At 41.8% G+C, this 19,501-nt stretch overlaps 2 protein-coding genes across 4 annotated transcripts in view; one reads left to right on the forward strand and one right to left on the reverse strand.

Moving 5' to 3' along the window:
- Dgk (diacyl glycerol kinase 1) overlaps nt 1-19,501 on the reverse strand; it is a 422,138-nt gene that overhangs the window by 143,914 nt on the left and 258,723 nt on the right. For 2 of the 3 annotated variants that reach the window (XM_075892402.1, XM_075892401.1), the window contains exon 5: nt 2,406-2,478. The exons of the other annotated variant lie outside the window; for it this stretch is intronic. In XM_075892402.1, coding sequence (XP_075748517.1) covers nt 2,406-2,422 — 17 coding nt within the window. In that variant the 5' untranslated portion in view covers nt 2,423-2,478. The remainder of the gene's footprint in view (nt 1-2,405; nt 2,479-19,501) is intronic. 3 annotated transcript variants of the gene reach the window in all.
- LOC119171801 (nose resistant to fluoxetine protein 6) overlaps nt 14,070-19,501 on the forward strand; it is a 44,888-nt gene continuing 39,456 nt past the window's right edge. Inside the window, exon 1 of the mRNA XM_075893001.1 lies at nt 14,070-14,334. Within this exon, the coding sequence (XP_075749116.1) occupies nt 14,250-14,334 (85 nt within the window). The 5' untranslated portion in view covers nt 14,070-14,249. The remainder of the gene's footprint in view (nt 14,335-19,501) is intronic.

A 19,501-nucleotide genomic window follows, 5' to 3' on the forward strand; every position in this document is an offset into this window, starting at 1 on the left:
CTTAATCGATTCCTGTGCATCGCACACGGGGACTGGCGGTGACAGTGTAAGCAGAAGAAGGCGAAAGAGTTGCGCTTACCCACTAATACGAGGCTCCATGTTTCTTTAATATTACTCCTTTTTTTCCCCTCTCTCTCTTCACTACGCAAGTGTTTCGCTAGCGATTTCTGCAACGAGCTACACGAGCAAGCCCTGCAAGACGATTAGTCCCGCCTGCATGCAAATGAGCATATCAATCATCCACATAGCAAAGCAAAGCGTGCTGTACCCGAAATACGTCGGCTTTGACGAGCGCGACGCCATATGAGAACCAGCAAGAGCCACCGCTCTGAATGCGAGCCGATTCGTTCACGGTACGTTTTTCTCATGAATATATTCAAAGAGCCTGGATACTCGGCAGTACGATGAGTCGTCATAATAGCTTATGGCACGCCGATATGGAGGATGGCGCATATATGGCGCCAGAAATAAAACACACACACACACACACACACACACACAGACACACACACACATATATATATATATATATATATATATATATATATATATATATATATATATATATATATATATATATATATAAGGGAAAGAAGTGTACACAAAAGGGCTCATTTTTCCGTGTTTTAACACAATATTAATGAGATCTAACAGGCAGTAATGCCAAGGAATGTACAGGGGAAGTTATTAGAACCAATGGAATGTAAATAAGAAGAAAGAAAAGTGGATGAAAAAATAACCAGCCGTGGGCAGGAAACGAACCTACAACCTTCGAATAAGGCGTTCGATGCTCTAACCACTGAGCTACCACAGCGGCCTTCCCTCCATCCACTTTTTTGGGTTTATATGTGAATTCAGAAGTAGGAGTGACAGTCAGCGCCATCTATAAGCCAAACGACGAGTGTGAAAATACTCTTATGCGCATGTTTTGACGACACATAGCACGTGAACTTATTGTGAGCGGGCAGCTGATTAATTGTTCCTCTTATACAACCTAAACACACCAAGTCTGCCATTACGAGACCCTCGTTCAATGAAATCGGGGAAAGAAGTGTATACCTAAAGGCTCATTTTTCCGTGTTTTAACACAATATAATGAAATCTAACAGACAGCAATGCCAAGGAATGTACAGGGGAAGTTATTAGAACCAATAGAATGTAAATAAGAACAAAGAAAAGTGTTTGAAAAAATAACCAGCCGTGGGCAGGACGGCTGGTTATTTTTTATACACTTTTCTTTTTTCTTATTTACATTTAAGTGGTTCTAATAACTTCCCCTGTACATTCTTTGGCATTACTATATATATATATATATATATATATATATATATATATATATATATATATATATATATATATATATATATATATATATATATATATATATATATATATATATATATATATATATATATATATATACTCGGGCTTTCCCTTGTTTCGATCTCGCCAACAGCGCAGAAGTGTGGCGATGCGCACATGCCCATGTAAATGTGATTGAATCAATCGGGGTCATTCAGTCCCAGTCTTTGTCTTTGAGAACGAACAATACGCGGAAGTGATTGAGCTGTCTGTGCCGAAGCTCGCCCTCACGTTTAGATGCGGCGCATTAAACGCACACGGCGATTTCCGTTGTTCGGTTGCTCGAACACATCACCGCATATTGCGCTCTTGTCATGAAGTTTGATTACTGTCATTATTAAAATTTAGATTTCATTTTTTGCAGTATTTTTGACTACGAGGTCTACCGTTTGTAGCGCTTGCATTCGACATGGTAAGACCGATACACGAATGTTGTTTCGTCGAGCAGCCTTACTGAAATTACTGCAACATCATTAAAAAAAATAATAATGCGCCGTCTTTATGGCATACTTTGCCTTATGAGGAGCATGGTGGTGAACATCAAGGAGTACGTCAACCCTGAAATATCAGAAAGTTGGGCGTCGTAAATTGTAAGTTCTTTTATGATCAACAGTGTCTGACTTCCAGTGTTTATCTTCGTTCTTCAAAACCCGACTTGCACGCCATTTCACCCCTTGCTAAATTCCGCTCGCTTCGGCTGAGCCCTAATACCCGTCGACTTAAGCGACAATTTCGATATTGTCTGTAAGCCGAGCGATGTACTCATAAGACACATTCCTACAATTTCGCTTCAGAATGCTTATACGTATGTCTTAAGTACGGGTTATTTTTATTATCTAAATAGGAGAACAGAAATTCGCGAAATTTTGGCGAACTCAAACGAACTTGGGGCCCAAGTGAGTAAGTCAGAAGCAGCCAAGCAAGCAGCACAATCACAAAGGAATCATTTCGCAAGATGCAGTTTTTGAAAAGCGGGAATGAGAAAAATGCGAGAAAGCCATGCTCTTCAGGCAGCAGCAGCAGCAGAGTGATTTGTCGAATACCGTTTCAAACGGATCATCCGAGGAGCGGAGGCGAACGGGCTCCCTCCTCGATGTGATCGGCACTGCTGGTCATCTGGACGGAACAACAAAGCCAAGCTGCAGCCAAGAGAAATGAATTCATGGTGTACAGCTCAAAATGACACGCACAAAAAGGAAACCAGACGATACGAGAGCTGCTTTGAACTCCAGTATCCAGTATCCAGTATCCAGCACCACCCCAGTATCCAGCACTCCAGTATCCAGCTCCAGTATCCAGCACCAGTATCCAGCACCACTCCAGTATCATCAACTTCAAAGCAGCGATCGAGCATCTACTCCTTTAACCGATTCTAATAGCCCACCCCTCATGTAAAACCCCTTCATTGGGGCCTTTGAGGTACTGTAAATAAATAAATAAATAAATAAATAAATAAATAAATAAATAAATAAATAAATAAATAAATAAATAAATAAATAAATAAATAAATAAATAAATAAATAAAAGCGTGCACGAACTTTTACCAGAAAGCATGCGCAGCTGCGCATATCCCAGCCTTTCATGTGGCTCACTGACAAGTAGTTTGTTTTTCATACTGACGTATAAGTTCAGCGCTGTCTTGTCTCGAATCCGCCATCGCTTTAAGGGGAAAGTCTTATTTATCCTGAGCGAGCATTGAACGTCGGCTTCGTCAACACCAGTGATGAAAAGGGACACCTCGTCACGAATTCCTCGTGTCGCGTCACAGATCACCGAAAATTGCGTCGTCATCGTGACGTCAACAACGTGGCCTCACATGGTGACGTCATCACATTACATGGTCGTTCAGTCAAATATGGGTCGATCACGGATGCAGTGTGAAACGGTGCAGAAAACTGCCAATTACTCTGATCTTGGAGGCAATGGCAGACCACTTTAGGTGCAGAAAGTTTTCGGAGGGTGGCGGTGCAGTATCAGTAAACATCGGCTAACAAGAAGCTGGTTCACGCCTTCAAGACGTCTTATTGCATGAAGACCACTGAAAGGTCTTGGTTTTATGACCGCTGGTTCAAAATTTTTCACGTGCTTTAGAGTAAAAAAAAATTCAGATGAAAGGCAGCACTCGCGTCGTCTGGCCACCTCTTTGTCCATGTATTTTTTGAGGCGTTGACCATGAACGTAATCCAACTCACCCATTTTTTTTTAATCCTTATTCAGGAGAAGAAAAAATAAGGCGGCTCAGCCGCGTTGAGCGAGCGTAGTCCCGCCATCATGCACGCCAACTCAGCGGCGCAGAAATGTTTTAATAGGAACGCATAGAAAACGTCACCCACGCATTCGCGAACGTGGACTTGCAGCAAAATGCGAGTAACAAAATACACGCATCGTATTCAATGCGTAACGGCATTCACACGTCACCGTTTCCCGTTGACGTTTGAGCAATTCGCAACTTCAATCGACTGTAAAAGCTTTCAAGCAATAAACCATATGACAAATTTGATATAATGAAATAACATATAGATGGCTTCCCCGAAGCGGATCAGCATCTTCAGAAACTCATTATTACCTTGAAAAAAAAAAGAAAAAGAGCACATAAGCACAGCATTCGATTTACAGATAAATTTTTAATTTTTTTAACAGCCCAATTTTTACTCTTAACGCTTGTGGAATGCAATAAGGTTGTTACAGCTAAAAAATTACCAAACAGTGGGAAATATTCGCACACATGCTGCATCAGCTGTCTATGACAACTGAATTTCCCTCTCATCAGTTTTTCAACGTTTAAGTAGCAGCGCAGTTACCACATTTGGCCATTGTGTGAAATGTTTTCCTAAACGTTATTGATTGATTGACCGATATGTGGTGTTTAACGTCCCAAAGCCATCACACCATTATGAAAGACGCCGTAGTGGAGGGCTCTGGAAATTTCTACCACCTGGGGTTCTTAAACGTGCACCCAAATCTGAGCACACGGGCCTACAACATTTCCGCCTCCATCGGAAATGCAGCCACCGCAGCTGGGATTCGATCCCGCGACCTGTGGGTCAGCAGCCAAGTACCTACCTATAGCCACTAGACCACCGCGGCGGGTTCCTGAACATTGCTTGGTTAATTTGCTGATAACATTTTGAAGCCATAGAAATGCAATGACATCGTTAGGGGTACCAGCGACACACCGCCTACGTCATCATCGGGGATCGGCCAGTCGTGAATGGTGGACGTTACAAGAACGCTTGCAACACAGCGCTAGGAACGAATGCGTTATACGAACCTTTGTCGTTCCCACCTCCTCATCATATGAAATCCAACTGATAATGAAGTTATGGACTGGACAGAGGTTGCTATTTGGAGATTTCACTGAAGTGCACAAGTTAATCAGCTGCACTAAATTATAAATGGACCAAAAAAATTAATGCCGGCGACGAAGCCAGAAACTTTGTTATCTTGATAGCAGTCACCTAATCTAGATATGAAAGGTCCATTTCAGTCCAATAACAAAGAAAGGGGTACTTTTGCTATAGGATTATGAATATTTAATGACATTTGATATTTTCAATAAAAAAAATTCTGGTCTGGCAAGCCGAACAACTTCTTCGCATAAAAAAAAAGAAAATTACTGCAGCATGCACTACATCGTGCAAAACCGGGCCACCACGGAGCCGGTGGGCATATCTCAGCCTCTCTTGTTTCGCATGTGTACAGAATGCTCGGGCAGTCGCTGAGCGTGTGCCGATTTATGACGATCATACTTCGACATCTACGACACACGACTAATCTCGACTGTAACGGCTCTACTGCATAAACCTTTCTTGACTCTTCCTTAAAAAGCGTTTTGTTGTAACGAAAGCGAAGTAAACTTTCAGAAAACGTCACTTTGGAGATTAAGGCAAACAAACTCCGACCAGGACGTGCAGATAGTTACCGCAGTTTGCACAACGTTAACGAAATGAGGATGTAAGAAGTGAAGCAACAATAAGTAGTGCTCCAAGAAGTGCCACCCCACAACATGATTCAAATAGAGGCTCATTCCAAGAAGCAATCGCAAAAATAAAAACATCGCTCAATATCCGTAACCATTTAGTTTATTTATTTGTGTGTCTGTTCACTTGTTTCGGAATTATGTTGAGCGGTCTTGGAACTTGCACGTCTAAGTGTGCTCTCCAGGTATTAATTTTCTACATTAACCTAAGAGAGCTGCTGTTTTGTAAGATACAGTGAATAGCAGTTAACGTTCCTTTTTCGTGTTTTGAAAGACTTATTCGGTGATTCAATTCGCCATTTGCATTAAGACTCATTTCCATTTTCTCGCAAGTTCTGAGTAAAACGACCACGCACAAGTTGCTTAAGAAATCTGAATGTCGGCAAGCTTCACTCAACGCTTGGTTTTCAACCTTGGCAAGGGAAAGAGGAAAAACTACGAACTGCATTGCGGATCTTCCAAAACAGAAACTCACAGCGGCTCGAAAAAGTCATTTCCGGCAGGGGGCAAGTGGGCGACGAGTAGCGGAGGATGCCACCAGAGTAACTGCCATCAACTTCAAAACCTGAAATGACGTTCGCAAACAGACACGACGCGTCGGAAGGTGCAGCGTAGTAGAATAAGCGATAATGAGGTTGTGCAGCGCGGTCGGAGAAAATGACCAAGCTTGGTTTTCGAGACACGTCCGCGAGCGTCCTCCGAAACGAGCGAAACTCGCTTACACTGAGGAGAAGCCACATCAAGAGCACTTTCTTCATTTGGAGAAAAAAAAAATAACTACGAAAAGAACTATAGAACGGGCTCCTCTTCGTTGTCGAAAGAGAAACGACAGACCACAGAGGAAGAACAGGTGGCGACAACCTTGGGAACGAACACGGGAAAGGCATCGAGAGCTTGAGAAACATGGACACATCTCCCCTCTTTCTCTTTCTCTATAAGGTAGCTCCTAAACTAAAAGGTAACACCACGCGGGAACCAGTGAGGAGGAAGAAACATGCTTGGGTCACACATTTCTACGTGATGATCGCTCTTTTAGCTCCTAGAGGTTATAGTGCGACAAAATAGATTTGCATGCACACACGCTGACACACACATCCCCCCCCCCGCCCCCACACACACAGAATGCAAGTACAACTATTACAAATTGTTGCGGAAATCCTATTTTCAGCGCGTTTGTGTCTGAGGCTCTTAGAAGGAGTCACTACCTGGTTGTAATGACATAAGGGAAACAAAGAACTTCTCTCGAGGCTTTCAAATGAAGGTGTAAAGACGGCGGAACACTTCCAGCGCGGCTCATGACAGATGGGCGCTTGCCTTATCCAGATGCAGGCGTATATACCCGCAGAGGAGGTACGTGCCCACAATGTTTCATCATCGCACTCTGTGCGCGTGGGAAAAAGAGGCTATTTACAGATGTTTTCGCTTCAGAGAAGAATACTGGTTGTGCACATTACATGAGACTATATATCACTGAACAAGGAAGAATGAAAATCAGAGCCAATTAACACAGAAAAGCTGGAGACAGGTGCACCTATAGTTTCCGGACTGTTTGCATCCACTTCCGTCTTCAACATGCTCTAGAGTGCGTGTATATATATATATATATATATATATATATATATATATATATATATATATATATATATATATATATATATATATATATATATATATATATATATATATATATATATATATATATATCAACAACTGGCTCTGCTTCCGTTGTATTTTCAGTGTGCCATGTTCATTGGTCACAGAATATTAGTAGCGTTAAAGAAGAATGGTTTCTCTGTTTTGTTTTTGTAAGCACCAGCATTTTCACAACACTCAGACAGTTCAGAACTGTTTTCTCTTTTATGCCTGTATTGATTATCGCTGTGGAGTACAGCTCGTTTTAAAAATAAAAAAACTACAAGCAGCCGCAAACTCTGCATTCTTTATGTTAGTGTAAGCTTTATGAAAGCTGCCACGCGTGGCGTAAATAAGTAAATAAATAATTGTTTATGGGAGAACTAGACGGCCGTAATGTGATTCTGTTGCGCATGATGAAGCGAAACTGATTAAAATTCTGACCAAACAGGTTGTTTTGAAGAAGTTACATATTTTTATTACACTAACTTCGCTTCAGGCGCACGCTTCTACAAGCGTGCCGGGAAAAGGAGGATCGGATAGACTTGAGCGCGATTTAGACGCGCTGAAGCCTATCCAATTATGTACCAACTCGCCCAAGTCAAAGTGCTTCTGGAAAAAAAGCCCACTGTGACTTTTCAGTCAGTAAAGAAACGGGGGGTCTCAAAAAATAACACGAGCTCATAGGAGTATTAAGACCGCACAATGTCATTATGACTACGACAATAGCCAACTAATACGCAAAAGCAGTGGAAAAAAATGATTGTGTAATAATTTTTCGCTGTTGAATGTTTACTTTATCCGTAATCGCGTAACATCTCAGCACACCGGCTGTTCTTGACAGCTTTCTGGGCAAGAAAAACACAATTTTAATTTCATTATTTTTGTAGGGATTTACTTTTTTATGCTACTACTCGTACATTTCATTTTGTCATGGAACAAATTGATATTGTACAATATTTTTTTCACTTTTGACGTCGCCCTAAGTAGCTTATTTCAATCCCTTCGTATCAAGGTCTTCGCGTCAGTAAGAAAAATTTCTTTCAGTGAGAATAAGTATTTCCTGGAACTCACGGTAGCAATAAAAATAGCACATAATAGAAATTACAGGGTGTAATGTAGAAAATTTCAAAATAATTTGACAATTGATTCAAAACAATGGCGTAAAATTAAGTTTTCTTGGAAAGTATATATAAGACTATCTGTTGCCTGTCAATTTGAAAAAAACATGTCATGAAACACATCACGAGTAGTGGCGGTGTGGGCTCGCAGAAATATTTTATATCGAACTTTATATTAAGCGGAAGCTCGGAAGACGCTCGAGCTTCGCCTGCCAGAGTATTTTGCGGCATACATTGCGTTAAAAGTTGCCTCGTGTCTTACCAACAATGCCGAATTTCTTCCTTTTTGCGAACTTTCTTAAACTGCGTGAAAAGACGAGAACACCAGTAAAAAAAGAAAAACAAAACGGAATGCCAGCACTCTTTTTCGGCAATGTTCTTATGTTTGTCAGCCCATACAAGATTCACAGACTGGCCATGTGTCTCTGTTCCTGGTTGAAAGATATATGTTTTTTAACCAGAAAACAAAATTAACGGTCCGCAGTCGGCGCTCGTGGTGCTCTGTTTTTTTTTTTCAGTTTAACAAAGCCTAACAATTGTTGAACTGACGCGAAATTTTCTCTTTATTTTATCGCAACCGTTGTTGGCAAGTGTTGTCCAAATGCAACTCGCCTGTTAATGGCTGAGTGCACGAGAACTCAATAAAGGGGTCTTTCCAGGACTTTTCACACATTGTTATACGACATGTAGAGTGATAGTGTATAAAGCGCCCGCATCGGTCACCATACGAGTGATACCGCGCAACATAAGAAGCGAGGACGGTCCGATAGGCCTAACGGCACAGTTTACCAACGCCGTGCAAAATTGTTAACGCGCGTCTCTTGCTTTAAATTGAAATGAAGTTGGAAGCAAACATTGGCAGCCTTTACGTGACGTCAGGGACGCGCGACATGGCGGCTCAGATGACGTCAAGGCAGTGCAACCACGCGACGATTAACCTGCGTCAGTGTGATAACGACGTCACTGGAACGTCGTAGGGCCTTAGTGTATAAACAACGTACAGGATAATAATAATAATAATAATTGTTGGGGTTCAACGTCCCGCTGTGGCCAGGATTCCATCCCGCGACCAACGGTTCAGCAGTCGAGCATGATAACCACTACAGCCCCGCGTCCTGTAATAAGGTATGAGAACCAGCACGTGAAGTACTGATAACACTAACGTGACATAACGATGTTCACGTCACGCAATGTTGGTGCTCAATAATAATAATAATAATAATAATAATAATAATAATAATAATAATAATAATAATAATAATAATAATAATAATAATAATAATAATAATAATAATAATAATAATAATAATACTTATTATTATTATTATTATTATTATTATTATTATTATTATTATTATTATTATTATTATTATTATTATTATTATTATTATTATTATTATTATTATTATTATTATTATTATTATTATTATTATTATTACTGGCAGGACCCACGAACAGTGGGAATGAATTATATGCGAAGTAATGTTGATATGTCACTTTAAAATCAGCACAACGCTACGAGCTGAGAGTAAATGATGTCGTACATGACTATCGTGTCATTGTTATCGTGTTTGGATGTCTCGTTTACTTTCGTCATCTATTCACGTCACGTGATACCAAATTTAGTATATGTGGAGCTAGCGAAACGGCCGCGAGCATGCTATGAGCGTGGTATGTTGTCCTGTTCTTACATGACACGCGTGTCAGGATTATCATGTTTGCACCAGTCATATATTTCGCCATTCATTGATGCCACGTAACCCCAAATTTCGTGTATGTGGAGCTAGCAAAACGGCCGCGAGCGCGTCATGAAGGGCCCATTATACTCAATGTAGCGTTGATGCGCGCGCACGCTGGGTACAGCGACGGTATACGTTAGCAAAACGCGAGCACTCTATAGTCTGACGCCAGGCGCGACCAGCGTCCGTCGGCGCGGCCCGACGGCAAGCGGCGCGAAATGCGACATGTTGCATTTCGCGCCAATGCGTTATCCAGACAACACTGCGCCTCCCTCTTTTCGTGATGGAGGGACGCCGGATGCGCTGAAACGCGCATGCGTCCAATCAACGCAGCGCGGCGCACGCCTGCGAGTATATGGCAGGACCGGCGCCTGGCGTGGCAACGCCGGCATGAGGCGACGAAATGAACGCCGGTGAGCACGCGCACCACGTCACGTCGAAATCTACTTGCGCCTTGACTGTGGCATGTAGCCATGTTTTCACATGATACGCATCTCATGGTTATCATGTTTTCACCAGTTACATACCTTCATCTATTGGCGTCACGTAATGCCAAATTTGGCATATTTGAAGCTAGCCAAAAAGCCGCGAGCGCATTATCAGTGTGGCATGGAGTCATGTTGTTACATGACACGCATGTCGTAATTATCATGTTTGGATGTGTCATTTACCTATGTCGTCCGTTCGCGTAGCGTAATACCGAGTTTGGTACATGTGAAGCTAGCGAAACGGCTGCGAGCGCATCATGAGCGTGGCATGTAGTCATGTTGTTACATGACATGCATCTCATGATTATTATGTTTGCACCAGTCACATGCCTTAGTTATCCATTCACGTACTGTAATACAAAATTTGGTATATGTGACGCTAGCGAAACGGCCATGAGCTCATCACGAGCGTCGCATGTAGTCATGTGACACGCATGTCATGATTTTCATGTTAGGGTCTGTTGCTTGTGTTCGCCATGCAATCATGTCGTACCATACCAGTTTTTCAACATGCCATGTGCACGAAACCAACACAAGAGCTGCAGGACCATGAAATGCAACTCATGACATTCATGACGTACATGTCATGATTTTTATGTTATGACTAGTCAAATATGCTCTTCATATAGTCATGTTATGTCATACCAAGTTTGGTATCGATGCCATTATAGAAACGGCCAGGAGAGCTAAAAGTCGTAGGTGGCTAGATAGATAGATAGATAGATAGATAGATAGATAGATAGATAGATAGATAGATAGATAGATAGATAGATAGATAGATAGATAGATAGATAGATAGATAGATAGATAGATAGATAGATAGATAGATAGATAGATACGCTCAAAGCCGCCGAAGCTCGCCAAGAAATGCTTCGCATTTAATAATAATAATAATAATAATAATAATAATAATAATAATAATAATAATAATAATAATAATAATAATAATAATACGCTTAATATGATTACGAGGCACGCCCCTCCACGGTGGTCTAGTGGCTAAGGTACTCGGCTACTAACCCGCATGTCGCGGGATCGCATCCCGCCTACCGCTACTGCTGTAGGCCCATGTGCTCAAATTTGGGTGCACGTTAAAAAACCCCAGGTGGTCGAAATTTCCGGAGTTCTCCACTACGGCGTCTCTTATAATCATGTGGTGGTTTTGGGACGTTAAACCCCACGTATCAATCAATCAAATGATTACGAGGCACGACGTAGTGGGGGGGGTGGGCGTAAATTTCGACCATCTCGTTCTCTTTAGGGAGCACGACATCGCACAGTGCATGCACCTCTAGCATTACGTCTCCATCTAAATGCGGCCGCCGCGACCAGAATTGAACCCACGACCTTTTAGTTAGCAACCACCACTGATCCACCCCGACGGACAAATTCTTCCCACCGTGGCTGTTTCAGTGACAGCAGTGCAGGTCAGATTGTCGCGGGGCTGCAACGTGGACGCAAGGAGCAGACTGTGTGTCCGAGATGAAACTGTTTATTTGGCCGCACTTGTGGCCCGCTAAACGGAAAGTCAGATTACAGCGATACACAATGGAACTGATGGCGGCGAACGGAGCGTCTGCCGTCGATCAATTTTTAAGTTGTGACGCGCGTTGACATTCGTACAAGTGCTGTAGAATATTACAGCGTTATCGCTAGCGGCCACGTAAGTTACAGAAGAATCTGTCATGTTCACGTCGTGCGCATAATCGCATGGAAAGGTTCTCAGATGAGCTCAATGGTTCGTGGTCAACTGGCGCGGTTTGCTCAAGGCAGTTATAGAACGAGAAGTGGGCGATAACGAAACTTTAGAAATAAGTGTGCAAATATGTACACACACACACACACACACACACACACACACACACACACACACACACACACACACACACACACACACACACACACACACACACATATATATATATATATATATATAAAGGACATACACACGAAGCCTAACACAATGAACTGGATTAAAATGTGCACTGTTCACATACTGCAAAAAAAAACTACACGAGGAAAATAACTGGAAAAACAATTATTTTAGGCATGTCGATTAAGATAACCGCAAAGCGCATCTAACCTATTCTTACGCATCCGCTTTTTTCTTTCTGGCTTACTCTTGCGCACAACCCACTCTCCTATAGAGTTGGGATAATCATGATGATATGCGAGATTTAGTGGAGCAAGGACCATGTCTGGCCAACGAGCACCATGACTCGCAGAGTTATGTGAGGGCATGATTTACTGGCGTTTGCTCTTAAAAGCAGCAGCAGCGTAAGACGGATTTGCGAACGAGTTTTCAGTGACCTATAGTCAATGCTGCAAATTATGGCAACAAATGCTGTGATTGGATACACGATGCGTAGATGCACGAACTTCCTTGTTGAAAACAAGACTATGCATGCTCAGCCCCCGCCTTTCTGTGCACGTCTTACAGGCTGTAATTGCTAGTTGTCCACACAGAATTTGGTTATGAAGGGAAAAAAAGTGACGTTAACCCGTTCTTAGCACAGATCAGTGAAGAAATCAACACGGATTTGTGCAACAAATGGCCGAATGCTAATTTTTCCTTCCCTAATCTTTCCGCCATGTAGCTAGCCAGTCTGATAACTGGCTAACCTCCCTGTCTTTCCGTGTTTTTTTTTTTTGTTTCCTCCTCCTTTTCTTCACCTCGCGGAATTCCGTGGAACTAATTCGAACTCGCTCTTTCCGAACCAAGCTGAGCTGTTTCTGTGAAGAAAGCCCAACGTACGCCGCCTCACATACAGCAAGACATTTAGGAGGCTACCAACAAGACACTCAAAGACTCACGAGTCATAGCCAAGCTGAATATGTGGCACGATGCCTTGCGCACGACGGCCGTTCCCTGACTAGCAATACCAAGCTCACTAGTTTGAGATAACTTGCATTTACAATTTTTTTTCTTTTTATGCCACAGTGCTGAAGCTATAGAAGCGAGAGCACATAGTATATAGTCCGACAAAGTTTCAAATCAATCAATCTACTTCGCGCATGATGTGCTCTCCGTTTGCTGACCCTCTTTTTTGCTAATCGACTCGATCTTTGAACAATACAGCACACATGACAAAGCTTACTGTATAGGCGAAGGGAAACACATACAAGTCAACCTACCTGCCTTCTTTTACTCTTTTCTTTGGTGGCCGCGTACAACATAGACAATGTTTTCCCTTCTATTACAACCGACAGTGCTCGGTGGTTGCGCTTAACTCAACCTTGAAGGACGAACGCATTAGTTGCCAACACAAAAGTCGACCAGGTAATTAAGGACGCTTTTACAAGTTAAGTAATTAAGGACGCTTTTACAAGTTAGTCGCATGTTAGACACCATGATTCGCCCGTTCTTCACTCTCTCTTTCGTTCTTTTTTATCACGTACCTGCGTATTTACACGATCTTCTTATTCATTTTCACGACCTTCTTCTTACCTGTGAGCAAAGTAGAGGACCAGAAGCCTCTCTTCCACCTCCGCGTCTTTGTTTCCTTTGTCGCTCCATCACTCCCTATCTACAACCCTAATAGCAGTTATACGTAAAAAGGACGGTATTCCATTAAGTTCTTTTCAATGAAATTCATTTGAGCCACACTGGACCCATTTAAGCATAATGATACTGACTACGGTTTAATTGCAGCGCAGCTAGATCCATCGGTTTACAGTACCCTGTATCCAACCGGACTCGGCATCTCATTCGACGGGGACAGACATACCTGCACCTGTTGTCATCCTAAACAGCACACGGGGCAAAAAAGAGAGCTCGCAGCTGGCGACTGCCAGCAAAGCGGAACATGAGCTTAGTTAGTGCACGGCACATGCGGTCCAAACACGTGGCACGACTCGACTCGCACCATTTGACCTCCGCATCATAGCAGGTCGCGACACCGGCGAAAAAAAGAGAGGACGGCGAGACATGGCGAGAAATTTGCCCTGGATAATTGGCTGCGGCGCGCTTTGCGTCGCCCTTAGTATGTGGCCCTGCCAAGCACTCGAGATATGTAAGTAATGCGTTGACTATTTTAAGACACGCTGCACACGGGCGCTCACTTGGACAGCCGCAATATGGCACGGAGCTTTGACATGACCGCTTCAAGAAACGGATTCATTAAGGAAGCGCACGTGGCTGCAAAGTACCGGCTTACAGCGTATGTTGAGCAGGAAGTGCTAATGCACACTTGGTATACGTGCGTGCGTGTTCACTGGTGGACTTGCCAGAAAATTCCGAACACTTCAGAGCGTGGGGTTTTCACCGCCACGTGTCGCACGGGCGTACGTAGTCAGGCAACCATTAGGACTAGGTTTGCGAAATACGAGTCACGCCGCCAGGTTTAGCATCAGTCGTCCACACAGGCGTGTTGGACACCTGTTCGGAATCGCGCAGAGCGAGCGATTTCACGGCTGCACTGCGCAGAGTGTGTAGCGGGTTTCACGGCTGCACTGCGTGTTTTAATCTCACACTGAACGTCATGAAAATGCAATCTTCAAGAGTCACGATCACTATATGTAGATGATAAGCACAGAAAACACAGAGATGTGTTTATAGAATGCGGAATATGAAAAGAAGTTTAATATATGCCAGTCTGGGCACACCACCTAGACCTTTTATAGGTTACGTGCGCAGGTAAGCTCGACAAACACATTCAGTTACATCTCTGTTTGTGGCTACTAGCTCAAACGTAACTTATTGTTCATTTTATGACAACAGCTGCCCCACATATGTGTTGGAACCTGAGTGTACATTCAAAGCCAACAAAAAAGAATGGCTGAGGAAAGTAGCTTGCTTTAGAAATTGGGCATATAGAGACAACTTCATGACACCGTATGCCTGCCTTAAAGCTGTCATTGATACACGGACACTTAGTCACACAACCATCGCAATTCGTTGACTTTAGTTCTCAGTGAAGCATTAATGAAGCCATGGCCGGTACAAATATTTTTCTGGTGTCCAGAAAAAAAAACTGTACATCGTAAAATAAGAGAATGCTTAATAGCGTCCAGTTAAAGAAGAAGCAGCCGAAAAATTCATCTTGTCTTTTCTTCAATAAGACACACCTAACCTTACTCACTAATATGACATTGTATCAGAAGGAAACAAATTTAATAAAACTAGGCAAGCTTTATTTTTTTATTTAAGAGAGAATTAAAAGAGGAGATGAAATATTTTTAGTCCTACAGGCAAGTCAACGTGTAATGTCTAGCTGACTGCCACTGACGGGGTGCATTGTCAGCAGTCGAAGTTTTCCTTCCAGAGTTCAAGTTTGATCTCGCTGATATCATAGCACACATCTTTCCACTGCTGCTCGAACATAACTCTAATGATGAAGATTCATGCACCAGCGAATAACACCAGGGAATCTGCCGCATGTGGAGAGTGTGTAGCCAGTATACGCCTGAGCGTTACTGTCAATGTAATTGATACCTATGTTGATCGCTGATCCTAAGTGTTATTCTACAGAATAAGCATCCAGTTTCAAAAAAAAACTTGCGCAAGCCTTTTGTGGTTCTACACTGCCCTTAGCTGGGACGTTATCAATGCTTTTTGTACCCCTCATAATATAGTCCATTCTTCGCCGTAGCGAAAGAACAAGGTAAAATTGTCGAAGAAAAACCGTACACGGCACTTCATATACGGCTTTAATTTTGACAGTCTATTATTTGGATTGATGGATTTATATGTGGGATTTAACGTCCCAAAACGACCATATGATTATGAGAGACGCCGTAGTGGAGGGCTCCGGAAATTTCAACCACCTAGGGTTCTTTAACGTGCACCCAAATCTGAGCACACGGGCCTACAACATTTCCGCCTCCATCGAAAATGCAGCCGCCGCAGGCGGGATTCGATCCCGTGACCTGCTTGTCGGCAGCCGAGTTCTATTATTTGGAGATAGTTCTTTCCATTTCGTGAAGTCTACATAAATCACCATCAACAGACATAAGTTCCTGTAGCTTGCACTATATCGATACATCTAGTATCTTCATAATATAAAGAAAGGCCATCCTGCTAAATTGTGTACGGAAACGGGGCGGCCGGCGATATATCAAACACTATTATTTATTTGTTCACTGCTGTGCCCCATAAGTACACAAGGGTCGCCAATTCCAAAGAATATTGAGTCATGTCAAGTATATTAAAGAAGGGTGTGTGTATCTACAGATACCAGTTAGAACTTGTATATGATGCAGTAGTTTATCTTCAGAACAATTTGCAGGAACAACAAAACCCTTGCTTAGAAAAACCACGTACTCTCACAAAACAAAAAGATTGCAAGCAATTTCAGCAAAGCTATAGGACGACACTGGCAGTAACTTCTGTGGTAATATGAGGGCTTGTGTTAAGGAAAATGTTTGCGATAAATAAAAGCAAGAATCAAAGGATAAAAGTATTTTATTGCTATTCACAAAGAATTGACTGAAGGCTTACAAGAATAAATATTTGATATTTAATTTAAATTGTACGGATCTAATGGACTGTGCGTTGTTATACGTACGATATAAAACATTTTGTCGCGAACAGCTTTTCGGCAGAATATTTCTGTCGTAATTGTTAAGAAAAAGGCACGCTATGTGTAAGCCTGAAAATTTCTTTTCTCATGTGAAAGTTCTTAGAAGTACTTTCAAAACATAGCATAAGCTTGTATCGGGTCATGTTTCTTTATAATCAGCTATTTAAAAACAACATACATGTAGACACTAAAACCTCTAAACTAATATATGCGCAGTCTATACAGAGCAAGTTAACTTTTATAATTCAGCGAGTGGATAGCGTCAAGGAGGAATACAACCAGGGTATCAGCCAATGCGATAACACTTTACAGGAGTGGAAGATCCCTTGTATTTCAGTTTGTGGTCATAACCACATGTCGATGTAAGCGCGCAACAGCTCATCCCAACCGCTGTTCGAGAGATATAATTATCGATGAAATCCCAACACTTACATGCGTTTCATGCGCAAGCCGTATTCCTGCACTATGAAAGAACTCGCAGCTCGATTCGCAGAGAAAGATGGGTGCGCGGTCCCACATAGACGAAGTGCTTGCGGGAAAAACGGCAGAGTACAAATATGAGGAGGAACTTTGTCAGAAAACAGTCATGTGCGACGTGCAGGCTGTGGGTGATGCGAATGATACGTTAATCCACACTCGGCTGGGAGAAACATAACGCAGAGTATAGCAGTTGGAGAGACGGTCGAAACCTAGACAGAACAATAAATGTAGAACGCAATAAACAAAAGCGTCGAGTACATGCGACAGCGTCCACCGCTTGTCTGACGCAAACGAGAAAGCGTTCCTTCAAATTTCTACGTGAGTATAGGTAGAAGTCACAAAAACTACAAAAACACAGTGCTTGATTCAATCAATTATTCGGAGGCAGAGGAAATTTCATCCTGAAAAGTCAGATGGTAATTCTGTAAATAATTGATTCGAGTGAAAATGGTGCACATTAAAGGACATTTCAAAACGTTCGCTAATGAACAGTCTGCCTGCGAGGCGTTTGTCTAGAAAGTAGCTAAGACAAGCAAGAAAATTATAGCGAGCAGATTAGCACGAAAATTTGATAATACAAAAACAAAACGACAAGCCTACAAACTCATAATATTAAGAAAAAAGGTTAATATGTACCACATCCCAATAGGTTGCTGATAAAGACAAACATGTATCTCATTCCCCCGTAATGTCTCAGTTTATTATCTGAAACGTGCTGATAAAAGTATTTTAGAGACGTCTCACGGAAAGCGAATTCATAAGTTAAATATTTGCGCAATTTCCTAAAAAGAAGGTTTTTGTGTAATGACTACATATGCAGTCAGGTACACAGGGGTCTGGGTGTGTGGCTTTTTCACATAAAACCTAGCATTTTTTATTTAGCACAAAACGTTTCGCCGACTTATCCAACAAAAATGACTCCTATAAAACCGTCAAAATTAACAATCAAAATACGCGGCGCACATGCGTTAGATTGTTCTGATTACTGGTACACTGCGCCCTCTCTCTTCACGCAGATTTACACTTCAGCTTATCTTTGTGCAAATGTGCATCATGCACCGCTGACACGCCAGGCCTCTCTTATCAGCCTTGTTAATCTATTCTATTCCTATCCCTAATAGCACGGCATCCTCTATTAGCATCCTGCACCAGACCATAAGAACATCCTGTAATCTGTAAACTGATATTGATTCTGAAAAAAAATTTACCAATGTTCGAAATAATTGCATTTATTGGCGTCGGACAAGAACTCGGCTCCTTTTAGATCATTCCGACTTGTTTATCAGAATGTATTCGAATTGTATTGAAGTATTGCCGATTGATTTATATTAAGCAATAACTAAATTATTCTATTGGGTCGTCATAAAAATGCTTGTGTTTGTTGGCGCACTGAGAGCAAGTGGTATCCAGCGGATCCACTGATCGCCTTACAAGTTCCGAGAATTGCATGGCACTAATGCGTAGTACGCCACACAAATTGAAGAATGCCTGCGTATGATATAAAACAGGGCTCCTCGACAGGAAGTTTTAGTGCCCCTAATTTGCGCTTCTGCACGCCGTTCTTTCGTTACTTTTGCGCTTTTTATACAACAATGTGCTTTCGAAAAAGTTAGGGTCAGATTGCTATGCTCCTTTTTTTATTTTGTTGTAATTCAACCCTTAGTTATGTTTTATATAATAACAGCGTTGAACAACACAGATGTACTTTGGAAAATTCAATACAACACTTTCTCAACCACGTATGTGTTAGCTAATAAAGAAAAATAGGACGAACGTAAAAGCAGTAAGAAAACAATTACCCGATTCAAAAAACAATTATTAGGTTCCGCCAATCAGTTTTCATTAAACGAGTTCGCGTTACTCAATCTTGTCTTCTAATTTCAAAAGTCTGACCCCAGGTTTTAAGTGAAAAGGAGAAGAGAAAAAAATACAGAAAGAAAAGAATGTCTTCCTTGCGTTTCTTTTCATGAAAATTCAAATAACCGACAAAGAAAGTAAAACGAAATGTGAAAACTGGAAATACTAATTAAAAGTCAAACGTCCTGTGTGGTACAGTAATAAATTCAAGTTTTTTTTAATATTTTAGGTTCACAAGACCATCAAACTGACCTGCGGCGTTTTCTTTACCATATAATGCTAAAGAAAAAGCATTAAACGAACATATATCAATCATAAAGTC

Source organism: Rhipicephalus microplus, chromosome 4, assembly GCF_043290135.1.
Source record: "Rhipicephalus microplus isolate Deutch F79 chromosome 4, USDA_Rmic, whole genome shotgun sequence".
Classification (NCBI taxonomy): Eukaryota; Metazoa; Arthropoda; class Arachnida; order Ixodida; family Ixodidae; genus Rhipicephalus; species Rhipicephalus microplus.